The sequence below is a fragment of the Oryctolagus cuniculus genome, chromosome 1, assembly GCF_051225735.1.
Source record: "Oryctolagus cuniculus isolate XC-2025 breed Fujian yellow rabbit chromosome 1, ASM5122573v1, whole genome shotgun sequence".
NCBI classification, from domain to species: domain Eukaryota; kingdom Metazoa; phylum Chordata; class Mammalia; order Lagomorpha; family Leporidae; genus Oryctolagus; species Oryctolagus cuniculus.
In genome coordinates, this window is record NC_142867.1 from 205,886,011 (window position 1) to 205,897,664 (window position 11,654).

At 41.5% G+C, this 11,654-nt stretch overlaps 1 protein-coding gene across 1 annotated transcript in view; it reads right to left on the bottom strand.

Annotated features, from left to right (window-relative positions):
• The window catches only part of GRIN3A (glutamate ionotropic receptor NMDA type subunit 3A), a 222,343-nt gene extending 217,149 nt beyond the window's left edge, over nucleotides 1–5,194 (bottom strand). The window contains exon 1 of the mRNA XM_002708146.6: nucleotides 4,349–5,194. Within this exon, the coding sequence (XP_002708192.3) occupies nucleotides 4,349–5,047 (699 nt within the window). The 5' untranslated portion in view covers nucleotides 5,048–5,194. The remainder of the gene's footprint in view (nucleotides 1–4,348) is intronic.
• Between the last annotated feature and the right edge of the window lie 6,460 nt (nucleotides 5,195–11,654).

Consider the following 11,654-nt stretch of genomic DNA (forward strand, 5'->3'; position numbering starts at 1 on the left):
CTCAAGAGAAAACTGAAGCATAGTGGTAGGTGGAGGGGAAGGTGAAACACAGACATGGTTTATTATGGGTCACATCTGATTTAGATTAGTAATCACTAACGGAGGCTTAGTGAAGGAAGTACTTTCACTTTCTCCCTTGATTCACAATTAGGACATCGTGAAGATACCTTCTTTTAACTGATAAGCATAGAAATTCAGAGATAGAGTCCCTTGCCCAGTAACATGGCCAGTAAGAAAAAGGCGGATGTAGATTTGGAATCTTTTATATATATTTCATATATTTATATATTTTATATATTTTCCTATCTTACATTTTTGTTAAATGTGGTTGAAACCCGATTGGTTATTTTTGAAATAAAATCTAATAGCACAAAATTCATGGTGACTTCTGCAACAACAGAAGACAAAACACTGAGGAATTAGATATCAAAATTGGTCTTTGGATAGTGCAGTTGATTGGATCATAAATTAACTCCAAGACATAATGATCAAGTAAGATTAAGAGGAAATATGTTCTTTATGGATTAAATGATACTCCTGTGGTAAGCACAAGTGAGTAAGACAGACTAATTGCCCAATAAATGGTGTCTGTTAGTATCTTCTGCTCAGCTCATCTAGAAAAATAAGTACATATTATAAATAAACCATGGAATTAAAAAAAACTTCCAAATTCATCCCAAGTCTCTGTTCTTCATGAAGAATCTGAAAAAGATCACTACTAGGAAAAGTTTTGCATCACTTGACATTTAATTTGAGATCATTTATCTTTAAGTCAGCAACAATTAGGTGCTACTATCAGCCATTCATCATGAGTTGCAGAAGAATACATTTCCCCCCAGAGGAGAGAAAGCTGTGCTTTGCATAGAGCAAGTCAAGGAAAACCAACACAGTTGAGAGCAGATGTTTTAAAAATAAGCGTCCTTTATTGGTTCCCTCATGAGACACCTAAGTCATGTAGTGGTATCATTGTTCTGTCACCTGTACCATGCATAAGTAGTGCTGTGCAAGCCAAATTCTAACAAATAGTACTTAGCCCTGTATTGTCAAAGAAAATGGCCCATTTAAACATTTATATTTCCATGATAATAAACACATTAATTAGCACACATGACTCATGAAACAGGCACAATTATGATTAGTTCATTCAAAAAGAGTTGAAAGTGCACTCACTTTTGAATTGTATTGGTTTGGATCTAAGCCAGTTGTATTACTTCATTAACTCTAGGTCATGGAACCAATATGAAATTAACATGAGCTATATATTCTAGAAACAAAGTATTATCTACCAGTACCTCAGCAGGTAAATATTAAGGAACTAAATTTGAAGAAGCTACACGAAATACCTAGAAGAAAAAAAGTAGTATGAGAAGGGAAGAGAAAAAGATAATTGTAGAAACTTACTATAACATCAATGAAAGTGACTCTAGATTCATATGCATAATACTTATTGGAATGTCCTAGGAAAAGGATTTAGAATTATGAATTTTATATTTATATAATTATACATAAAATATGCTTATATATTTATGTATATATATTTATGAGAAGATGTTTAGATCTAATCCTATGGATAAGCCTATACAAAGTTTTGATAATATTCATTTACTTTTCCAAAAGTAGGTGGTCAACTTACTTTAATGAATTTCTCTGACACATGCAAACACTGTGTTTATGTTTTGAATAAATAGAACATTAATTAAATCTATTAAGCTTTTCTCAGGGATTTGATCATCTCAGTGTATCTCCTTTAAAAAAATCATGATTGTTACCAACACTACTACCAATTTATTTAAATCCTCATATGAAAGAAATTAGCAGCTCAAAAGAAAGTGAGAGAAAACAGCTTTTGCTGCTCCTGCTCTAAATACAATTTTGATTTGTTTGAAAAGAGGCAAAAGTTTATTTTAGTTGGTTGTGTGGGTAACTCTACTTCTTCCAGAATATTTTACTAAGGTATTGGCCCAATCAATAAATTAGGTCACTGGAGGAGTAGACTGGGCAGACAGTGGCTAAATTGACAGTTTTACTTAATGGGTAAAATGACTTTGACATCCTTTTAAATGTAGAAAGTTTTTAAAAAAATGCATGGGTGTATTAGAGAAAGGTTCATTTTTCAGGAGAAGCAAGAGAAAGATCAGTTATTAATTTTGCTGAAAGCAGATTATGATCATAGCCTAAAAGGACATATTCCAGTGACTTGACATTGAACAGGACATTTTTAATATAGAATATGATAGAATGGAACTTATAAGACATAAGTAAGAAAGACAAGTCAGATATGTCTGAATTTAAAATATAAAAGGAAGTGTAATAAATTATGTTCAGTTCAACAAATTAGCTCTGTGTTTATACAATACTTGCTCCCTTTCAAGGTGTATACCATTAAAATAACAGGGACAACAGTGATTTACAAGTAAATGTGCTTAGCAGAATATTTATTCTATTGTTAGCTTGTAAGAGTTGTCCCTGTAGGACTCTATTCCCTCAGTGGTCTTAAAGCTCTGACTTTACTGATTCTAGAAGCTGCTTCATGGTTTCTTTGGTCTTCTTTTTGTAGTGTGCTATGTACTACACACATCCATTATGGAACACAGACAATTTCTCTTCTAAATAAGGAACACTCATTTTGGGAGGAAATTGTTGCAATTGATTGCCAAATAATCTACAAATGGAAAGGTCTCTGGAGACTGTGACCACTACTGGTAATTTATGAAGTATTAGGTAATAAAGAAGCAATGATAAGAACCAAGTGATGCTGATTTTTGCATTTCAGTAGATCTGATTCTGCATATTTGTTAATAGTGATGCACCCCGTGCGTGCAATTTTATGGCTGTCACACTTTGATCATTGGCAGCGTTGTGCACCTATGTTTTCCATGCCTTCCTCTTCACTGTCTACAGTCATTCAGAGTCAGGTGACAGAAATATTTTAGGTAAAGTTAATTAGCCTGCACCCTGCAGATCAAATCTCTACAGCTCATCATTAAATAAGAATTTTATGGGCAACTACTGAATGTAGTTTGTACTTGTCCTTCTTGGGATTAAAAATCTAAGATTCATTTTTCTAGAAAAAGAAATCTTTAGTACTCCCTTGAAATTTCATGCATAGATCTATCAAACTTCTCACTTGTTATAATGCCCTTATTCATTTTACTTTTTATCTTTTCATACATATCAAAAGTGGAAGAAGAGAGATTTGAAATTTTTTTCCCCAGCTAACAGAGTAGAGTGAAAATGATCTAGAAATCAGAAATCCTTCAGGTTCTGGACTGTTACTGGCACAGTGACCAATGTTAATCAAACCTCAGAGGTTTCCTGAGTTTCTGAATCTTTAAAAGGGGGCTAATATCAATTACCTCATATTTACTTCATAAACACTTCGTGCAAGGCTTAATTCAATTTCATAAAATAAACGTAGTCTATAAAACGCAGACAGCTGCTTTTGCTAAAATCTCATTAAATATGCATTTCATTATTATTTGTCAACAGTAAAGTTCACAGATAGCTTCTTTTGAAAATATATCTAATTTTCTTAATTAAAAACTCTACAGGAAACTAAATCATTGGAATCCTACTCCTTTACTCTTGGATAATGGGAGCTGAAATATCAACTGCAAGCCAGCCTCTGCAACCACATCACATGGAAGGAGGGTGGGGACAAAGAGACAACCCCCAAACGAGTCTTCCAATCAATTTTATGATATCTGATCATATTTCTAATGCTTTCCAGTATCCAAGACTAATTAGCCATTCTTCACCTATTGATTCTGAGCTAGCTGCAGATTTTCTATTTACAAAAAAAGGCATTCAGGGAGGCGCTGTCTTCCTCCTTACATCGGCGGGGAAGGCTGAGACACACCTTCTTAAGAAGTCAAACACAGCAGATGCTCTTTTTTTGCCACGTGCTCTCAGAGTTTCTCCCGGGAGGGTGAGACTAGCAAAGCCAAGAATCCCCCACCCCCAGCCCCGTCTACAGAATCTAGGTCGCTCTCCAGGATCCTGAACCCCGACATCGCCCTCTGACTGGTATCCAATATATTGGATGCTGGTCAAACCACGGAGACTTTTTTTTTTCTTTCGCGTATTCTCTCCACTTCCTTCCTTCCATCAGCGACCCCCCACTAGCATTGTATTTCCGTCCGCGCTTCAAATGTTTTACGACACTTCTATTTCCACCTACCACCCTTGGGCACTGCCCAGTCCGCGAACAATACCAAAGTTTTATAAAGCCCCAAGTCCTCCTGACTTCACCTACTCCTTTCCGCCCCCTAGCCTCACCCCCGCCCCCACTCCCTGGGCCCTGCCCCAGGAGCGCCCGTCTCCGCTGCACCTGCCAGACTCCACTCACCTGACTCTCCCGCGGAAACTCGTGGCGCACGATGCTGATCACTGGAATGTGCAGCACCGAGCTAACCAAGTCAAGCTCCATCATCTCGCCTTGGCTCTGGGGGAAGGCCAGGAGCGCTGATACCCCTTGCACCACCACGGTGTGGCACACACTCTGCAGAAAGGAGAAGGGGTCACTGCTCCACGGCGAGCTGGGGGAGGAGAAGGGCAGGAGCGGCAGGTCGCCCAGGCCCGCCTCGATGGCCATCACTACTTCCAGAGACAGGTTGTAGGGCAGCAACCCTTCCACGCGGTTCAGGTTGTCCACGGCGAATAGAAGGGCGTCCCGTGGCCAGAGGGTCTCAGCCCCTGCGCCCTCCCCCGGCTTCCGAGCGCCCAGCCGCCCCCGGCCATGGAGGGCACTTCCCAGCCAGCGTGCGCCCGGAGAGGGCGCCGGGGGCCGCCAAGTCCCTGGCTCCGGCTCATCCCTCTGGGCACCTGCCCGGCTGCCGTCCGGAGCGCGGCTGGTTGCGCTGGGGGCTGTTGTCCAGGGCTGCAAGTGCACCGCGCCCACCCTCACCGCGTGCCCGATGCGCTTGAGGATCTGGCAGGGCTGTGGGTGCGAGGAGGAGCCGGGCACCCCGGCCAGCACCAATGCGCAGGGCAGCGGCAGCAGCAGACAGACCCTGCTCAGCAGCCACCACAAACTCAGTCTCCTCATTACTGAGACCCGCAGGGAGAAAGCGCGCCCCCTCCTGCGCCTGGCTCGCCCCTCAGCAGCCGCCGCCTAAGGTCTGCGCCTCCAGGTCCCGCGCGCAGCTTCACTCGACGCGGTGGAGCGGTCTCAGGAGCTGGAGCAGTCCCCGGGCCATCCAAGTTGGAGTCTAGCGCGCCCTCAGCAGTCGCAGACCCAGCTCTCGGGTCCCGCCGCGTCGCATCCTCTGCCCGCCCGGTCCCTGCGCCGAGCGGGCTGACGGGCGGGCCGGCGCCTGTCAGCCGCGGCTGGGGAGCCAGTTCCCGGCCCGCCCCATCTGCAGGGCGCCTCGGGCACTGCGTGCGGCCCCGCGAGGCGGCTGCGCTGGGAAACAGCGGAGTTCCGAGGGGGCAGCGGTGCCAGAGGAACCACGCTCCCACTTGGCTTCTTTCCCTTTTCTGCCCAGCGGAGACCCGCTTGCTTCCTGGGGTCGCGCGGGAGAGGGCGTTCACGCCCGGGGTGCGGAAAAGACGCCCAAGCCGCGGGGCTGCGCTGCCGGCCCCCGTCTCGCGGGCTCCCCCAGCGCTGGCCTCATTTTCCTCTCGCCCTCGCTTACTTCCTCCTTTGGTTTCTTAAGCGTTCTCCGTGCGCCCAGCTGCCACCGCCGCTTGCTTCCTCTCGGGGGCGAGACGACTGGCCAGCAAAGGGTGGTTCTGCATCGAGCGCCAAAGTTCTCTCCGCCTCAGCCGGCGCCTCCCTGTTGCTGAGCCCTGGCGCCAGCCTGTCGCTTGGCTGCGCTAAATGCCCGCTGATGATGCGGCTCCCGGTGGCAAGTTCCGCGCCCTCGAAAGTCCTCGCCCCCGAAGGCGGGGAGTCGTACTTTGCGAAATTCCCGGAGACCCGAGAGGGCAAAGGGCTGTGAGTCGCTGAGAATTCTGAATTCGGAGTCACGCCTGAGGGACCTGTTCTCTGGGATAGGTTCAAAGAGGCAACGATTTTAAGTAGTTCTTTTCCGTGTGTCGCCTTAAAAAAGGTTTTCTTAGCTAACGGTGTTAAAGCAAGAATTATTTACACATGTAACCTCAGCTTCCTTCTCTCTGGCTTGTGGCCTTGGCCGCCTTTTTTTTTTTTTTTTTTTTTTAAAGGATCCCAATGTTTTTAGGTTCTCAGAATTAAAGTAAATTCAGAGCAGTTGTTTGTTCACGCAGTTAAAGATAGTCAACATACATTTGGAGTTTCAAAGACAGTCAACAGCAGTTCCTATTTCAGATCAGTCATGAGATCAGTTTCTAGAACATTTCACATGGATGGTCATATACTGAGGTCACTGGGTCACAACGGTCTTATCTTTTCCCCCATGATCTGACCAAACTGGAATTGGAAAGAAAGAGTTAAGGGCAGACTAGTGGTTTCCACTCCTACAGTAGATTGGTTTATTTTATGCTACAGTATCATTTAGGGGAGTGGGAGGGATCTGATGGGGTCAGCAAGCCCTGGGAATCAGCAGTTCTTAATCCATGCCCCCTTAAGAGAACAATGACCTTGGCAATTTATTTCACCTGACCCAGCCTTGCTGTTTGGATCTGCTAAACTGTTACGCAAATACAGGTAGCTTTTAGCTTTGGAGATTTGTTTTGGATTCGTGAATGAAAGTTTCCATCGTGCCTTAAATCCTTGGGAAGAGGAGGCTGTGGATAAACAAAGATCCCAAGAAGGTTGCACAGTGAATGTTGTTTTATTCAGCATATTCATAATCTTTAAAGACAACTCACAGCAAAAGTTACATGACGTTGAAAATAGTTTTGGAAAGAGGAGGATGAGAGAAGATGAGTCCCAGGAGGCAAGAGTGATAATCATAGCAGGGGCTGAACCTAGAGGGAAAGGGGGGCCCCCTGAGGCCTAAGGGAGTATTCTGTGCACTGGAGTAAACTCACTACTAGCTTGCTGGAAACTTCCTCTTGTTCCAGAGGTTTCCAAGGTGATCTGAAAAGGTGAAGTGTAAAATTCCTTGGCCTTGAATTGCAGTAAGGGGGTATTTATTGTTTGTGTAGTGGTTAGGGGCATTTGTTTGTGTTTGAGAGTGTGTGTGTGTGTGTGTGCATTGAAAGATATAATGTTCCAGGCTCTGACCAAACCACACAGTAGTAATCTTAGTACTCAGCATTGTAATATGTTCAGATCAGATTCACAAGAAAATAGAGGGGTTGGAGAAGAGTTTGATCTGATTGTTAATGGCATCCTAGAATCATTCGCTATGCTTTGAATCTTACAATTTCAAGACCATCTTGAGGGAATGGCTGAACTGGTCTTTCATAGAAGAGAAGATGATTCCCAAATTCCAAGCATGGTATTGTTCAGTTCATGGGAAAACTATACTTAAATTTTTTTTAATACAGAGTGAACAGTGAATGGCCCTTCCTTCCTGGGCTTCCTTTTGTTTCTTTCCTGGGCTTTTCAGTTAGAAGGATTCCTGATTGATCTCACTTTTGCTGCTTGGTTCTCTGTTTCCATATCACTGGGATATAAGCATCTGTGACGCTATTCTTCTCTCTCCTTCCCCCACATCGGGCCTTTCCTTTTCTTCTTTGTTTCTTGCTTCACAGGTTTTAATTTTCAAAGTTCTTTGAGATTCAGCATTCAATTCAATAACCGATTATTAAGCCCTCCTATAGGCCATGTTTTGCCATAGAAGTGCCCTGGGGGAGATGAACAAACTATTGTTCAGAGAAGTTGAGCTCCCCACCTCTACAAAATCACATAATGAGAGAACAAAATACTAACATTGTGCTTATATTCCAGAGGGAGCAAGAGACAGTAGAACATACAAATAAGTAAATGCAGGATATCTTAGTTTGTGCTAAGGAGAAAAAATAAAACTGAAGAGGAGGAAGGTGAGTTGTAATTTTAGTTACGTCAGGGAAAATGTCTTTGAGAAGATAACTATTTAAAAATTTTGTTTTTCATTTTTATTGCAAAGATAAGAGAGAAAGGTGTAGGGACAGAGACAGAGAGAGATCTTCAGTCCATTAGGTCACTCCCCAAATGCCCATGACAGCGGGCACTGGGCCAGGTTGAAGCCAGGGGCCCAGAACTCAATCCAGGACTCCCATATGAGTAGCAGGAACCCAAGAACTTGAGCCACAACTGCTGGCTCTCAGGATGTACACTAGCAGGAAACTGAAATCAGTAGCTGAGCTGAGACTCAAACCCAAGCACTCTGACATGGGATGTGGGCATCCTAAGTGGTGTCTTAACCACTCTATAAAATGCTTGCCCCTGAGAAGGTAGCTTTTAAATAAAGACTTATAAGGAAGTGAGGGAGTGATCAATGTAAATATTCAAGAATTTCCAAGCAGAGAAAACAGTAAGTACAATGTGGAATATTTGAGGCATAGTGAGAGATCCAGAGTGGCTGGAACAAAGGAGTTAAGGTATCCAAGGATGAGAGTGGCGGCAGATCAGGTGGGAAAGGCAATGGAGGTGTGACTGACAATATAAGCCATTGAAAATTTTGGCTCCTACCATGAATGTGTTAGAAAGACATGAGGGCAGGGAGATTGAGTAGAAGAATGATAAGACTAATGCTTTAACAGAGCTACCCTAGCTGTTCTAATAGGAGAAAGTGGATATGAGTAGAAGTCAGAAGATCAGGTGTGAGATTGTTAGAATAATCCATGTGAGAGGTACAATTGGGCCAAATCATAAAAAGCAAATTTATTATGGTAATATTATTGTGATTATTTCCATTCTAAAGAATAGGAAATTGTGTTTAAGAACAAAATGTTATTTGCAACAAGTCATCACATAATGAGTAGCAATGTGGCTTCAGAATTCTCAGTTCATCCAAGCTGCATTGTTTGTAGCAAGAATTAGTCAAATTTTAAAATTGGCCCACCCAGAGAAGATGAAGTTTTTTTTTTATTACCGGATTCAAAATTAAAACTACTCATCTAAAAATTGTGCTGGAGCTTCAAACAAAAACAAATCCAAATGCTCCATTATTTGAAATGTGCTTTGTGCACATCTGTGCTTTCTGGTACCAGCAATGAGTGGACTAACAGATGCGATATTCTGGAAGGAGCCTAGAGGAAGGCTACAGTGAAGGAGGCTATGGGGATTAAGAAATGGGAGCCTCTTCTCAGCACTGTTTCCCTGTGAGCATGACATTTAAACTCCCAACGCTTGAGCTTCCTCCTTTGTACAGCGCTTGTAGTGACAGCTCTTGGCAGTTGTCTACATAGACATGGCAATGTGCAGCCTTTAGTGAACCTTTTCAAGTTCCATGGGAGTGGTGCGGCTTCTTGTGGTGGCATCAGTTCATTAGAACAGCTTGGCAAACTGTTCTATCCTTCCCCTATATGCTGACATGTTTCAAGTTGTACCCACATTTAGCTTATTTTTTGTAAGTGGCAATAATATTAAATGTCATGTCCCCAATTCTGGGTCAGCCTTTTATATAATCATAACTACTTACATTTTACTAATAGTCGGATGAAAATGTGTTTTTGCCAAGCTAATGCATACTTGTAAGTTCAAATTGTGTTCTCTCACACATCAATTTCTTTGCTTCTATTGCCAGAAAAACAGTTGTTATGGGAATCTTTCTGGAAAAGACAAATAAACAAAAAATATTTGTAACTTTGAGATAATTGATAGTAGCAGAATTATAGGAGGGAATGAGTCCAGAAAAAATCAGATGCATTTAGAGAAATAAACCCTGAAGATTCTTGTATCGAAAGTCAAATTATTCTTTACACATTCTTCCATTTTTTTTAAAGCCTACATTGACTTGCTACTTGGTAACATTATCCTACATTACACTAATTGGGCATTAATTTTGGCACCAAATACTCTCTTTTAAAATGCAAGCAAGTCTTATGAATATGGGACTGTGAGTCCATCACATGTAATTTTATCCTGATTTTTGTAAAATTAATATCCTGTTGGAAAAGTTTTGGGAAGGGAAGGATAAGAAAGAGTTCATTTTGCATTATAAAGGAATTTGGGGATATAAGAGGTTGTAATGAAGACTTTCAGCAGATGTGCAAGAATTAGGAGATCTTCATTATTCTAGACCTTTCACTTTGAATGATGTCTACATGCCAGGCACATGCAATCCAGGTGGTATTTCACTGAAAAAATTGTGGGTGTCCTGAGGGACTAGAAAAAGTAGAGAAGAAGCACTGGAAACTAACGAAATGGGATAAAGAAAGGGAAGCAAAAATTTGTTCTAACATGTCCAGTTCAAAACCACTGCCTAGACTTTTCACTTTTGTTGGAAAATATAAAGGAAAAAAAATTTGTACAATGTGACAACCTATGCTCAGAAAACTGAATTCAGGCTAAGGATATTATCTATCTATGAATTAGGAACTGCCAATAGTTGTTTACCTTTCAGCTATGAAAAAGGACATTGTGGTGTCCTCATTCTGGTTGTTGTCAAGGGAGTAAGTTATCAGTTATGACATAAGTGCTTGGCCTTTTCAACATCTACCAGGATTATTAGCTGAGTGTTTGGATTTTCTGATTCCTCGCATAAACCACACACTACAGGGAACTCAGATAGGACTTGGAGAGGCTAATATGGAAGTCTCTATCAATTTTTCTCCCTTTTGTCTGATAATCATTCCAATTTACTGTTTATACAAATGGCTTATGGAATAAAATTTGGCCCATCACAGATTGCAACATTTTTAAAGGACTTTTTGGTGCCCAGTTTGTAATAAGTAATTTGATGACTGTTGCCAGAAAAATTTGGGGACTTTCTAAAAGCTATTTGCTTTTGTGAGTCTCTTGCCTTGTTTCTGTAAAGCATTCTGTTTTTAAGAAAAATGACTATTTCTTTAAAGACAATGAAGACTTTCAGAAGATGTTCGAGAAATGTAATCTTTATTGCTCTGTAGGTTTTCCCTTTTGTCTTGAGTGACTTCTATATGCAGACATTTTGTAAGCATGATCTCCTAATTTCATGAGTAGACTGTTAACCTTATTTTATAGATGGTGAAATGAGGATTGGGGAGGCTATGTCATTTGCTAAGAATTAGGGTGTAAACATACAGTTAATCCTCCTTCTCCAAAATCCGTGGTCATTTCATTTCCACTTCCAACATGAATGGAAGCATTATGATCAGATCTGTCTGAATATAGAACTATTCTGTGGTTGGTGTACAGAGTTAAACATAAGGACAAAGTTGCTTATCTGTTACTTATGAGAATATATGGATGAAAGCTCCAAAAGTTTTAATATTTAAAATCATAGGAAATGGTTTTATTACTTTTTAATAGTACACATACATAGGCATAACTCATTATCATTTTCATTCTCTTTTCAGGACACAAAATATCCATCCACCTTTTGTTTATTACATGTGAAAAGATTCCTTCTTGGACTGCCACTTTTAAATGCCATTGGAAACATGATTTTATTGTTCTATATCTTTCTTAGGGTCTTTGTGGAACAGCCACAGTCTCAGGATATAAGGAATATTTTAATATGAAAATATCTGGATGATTTGGGGTGGTGCTTCTGGAATGTTTTCTTTAGAAAAAGTTAAATGCTGGAGATTCTTTAATTTCTATAAAGCAGACTGGAATGTGTCCTCTCATACTCTCATTGATGAGTATCTTGATCAGA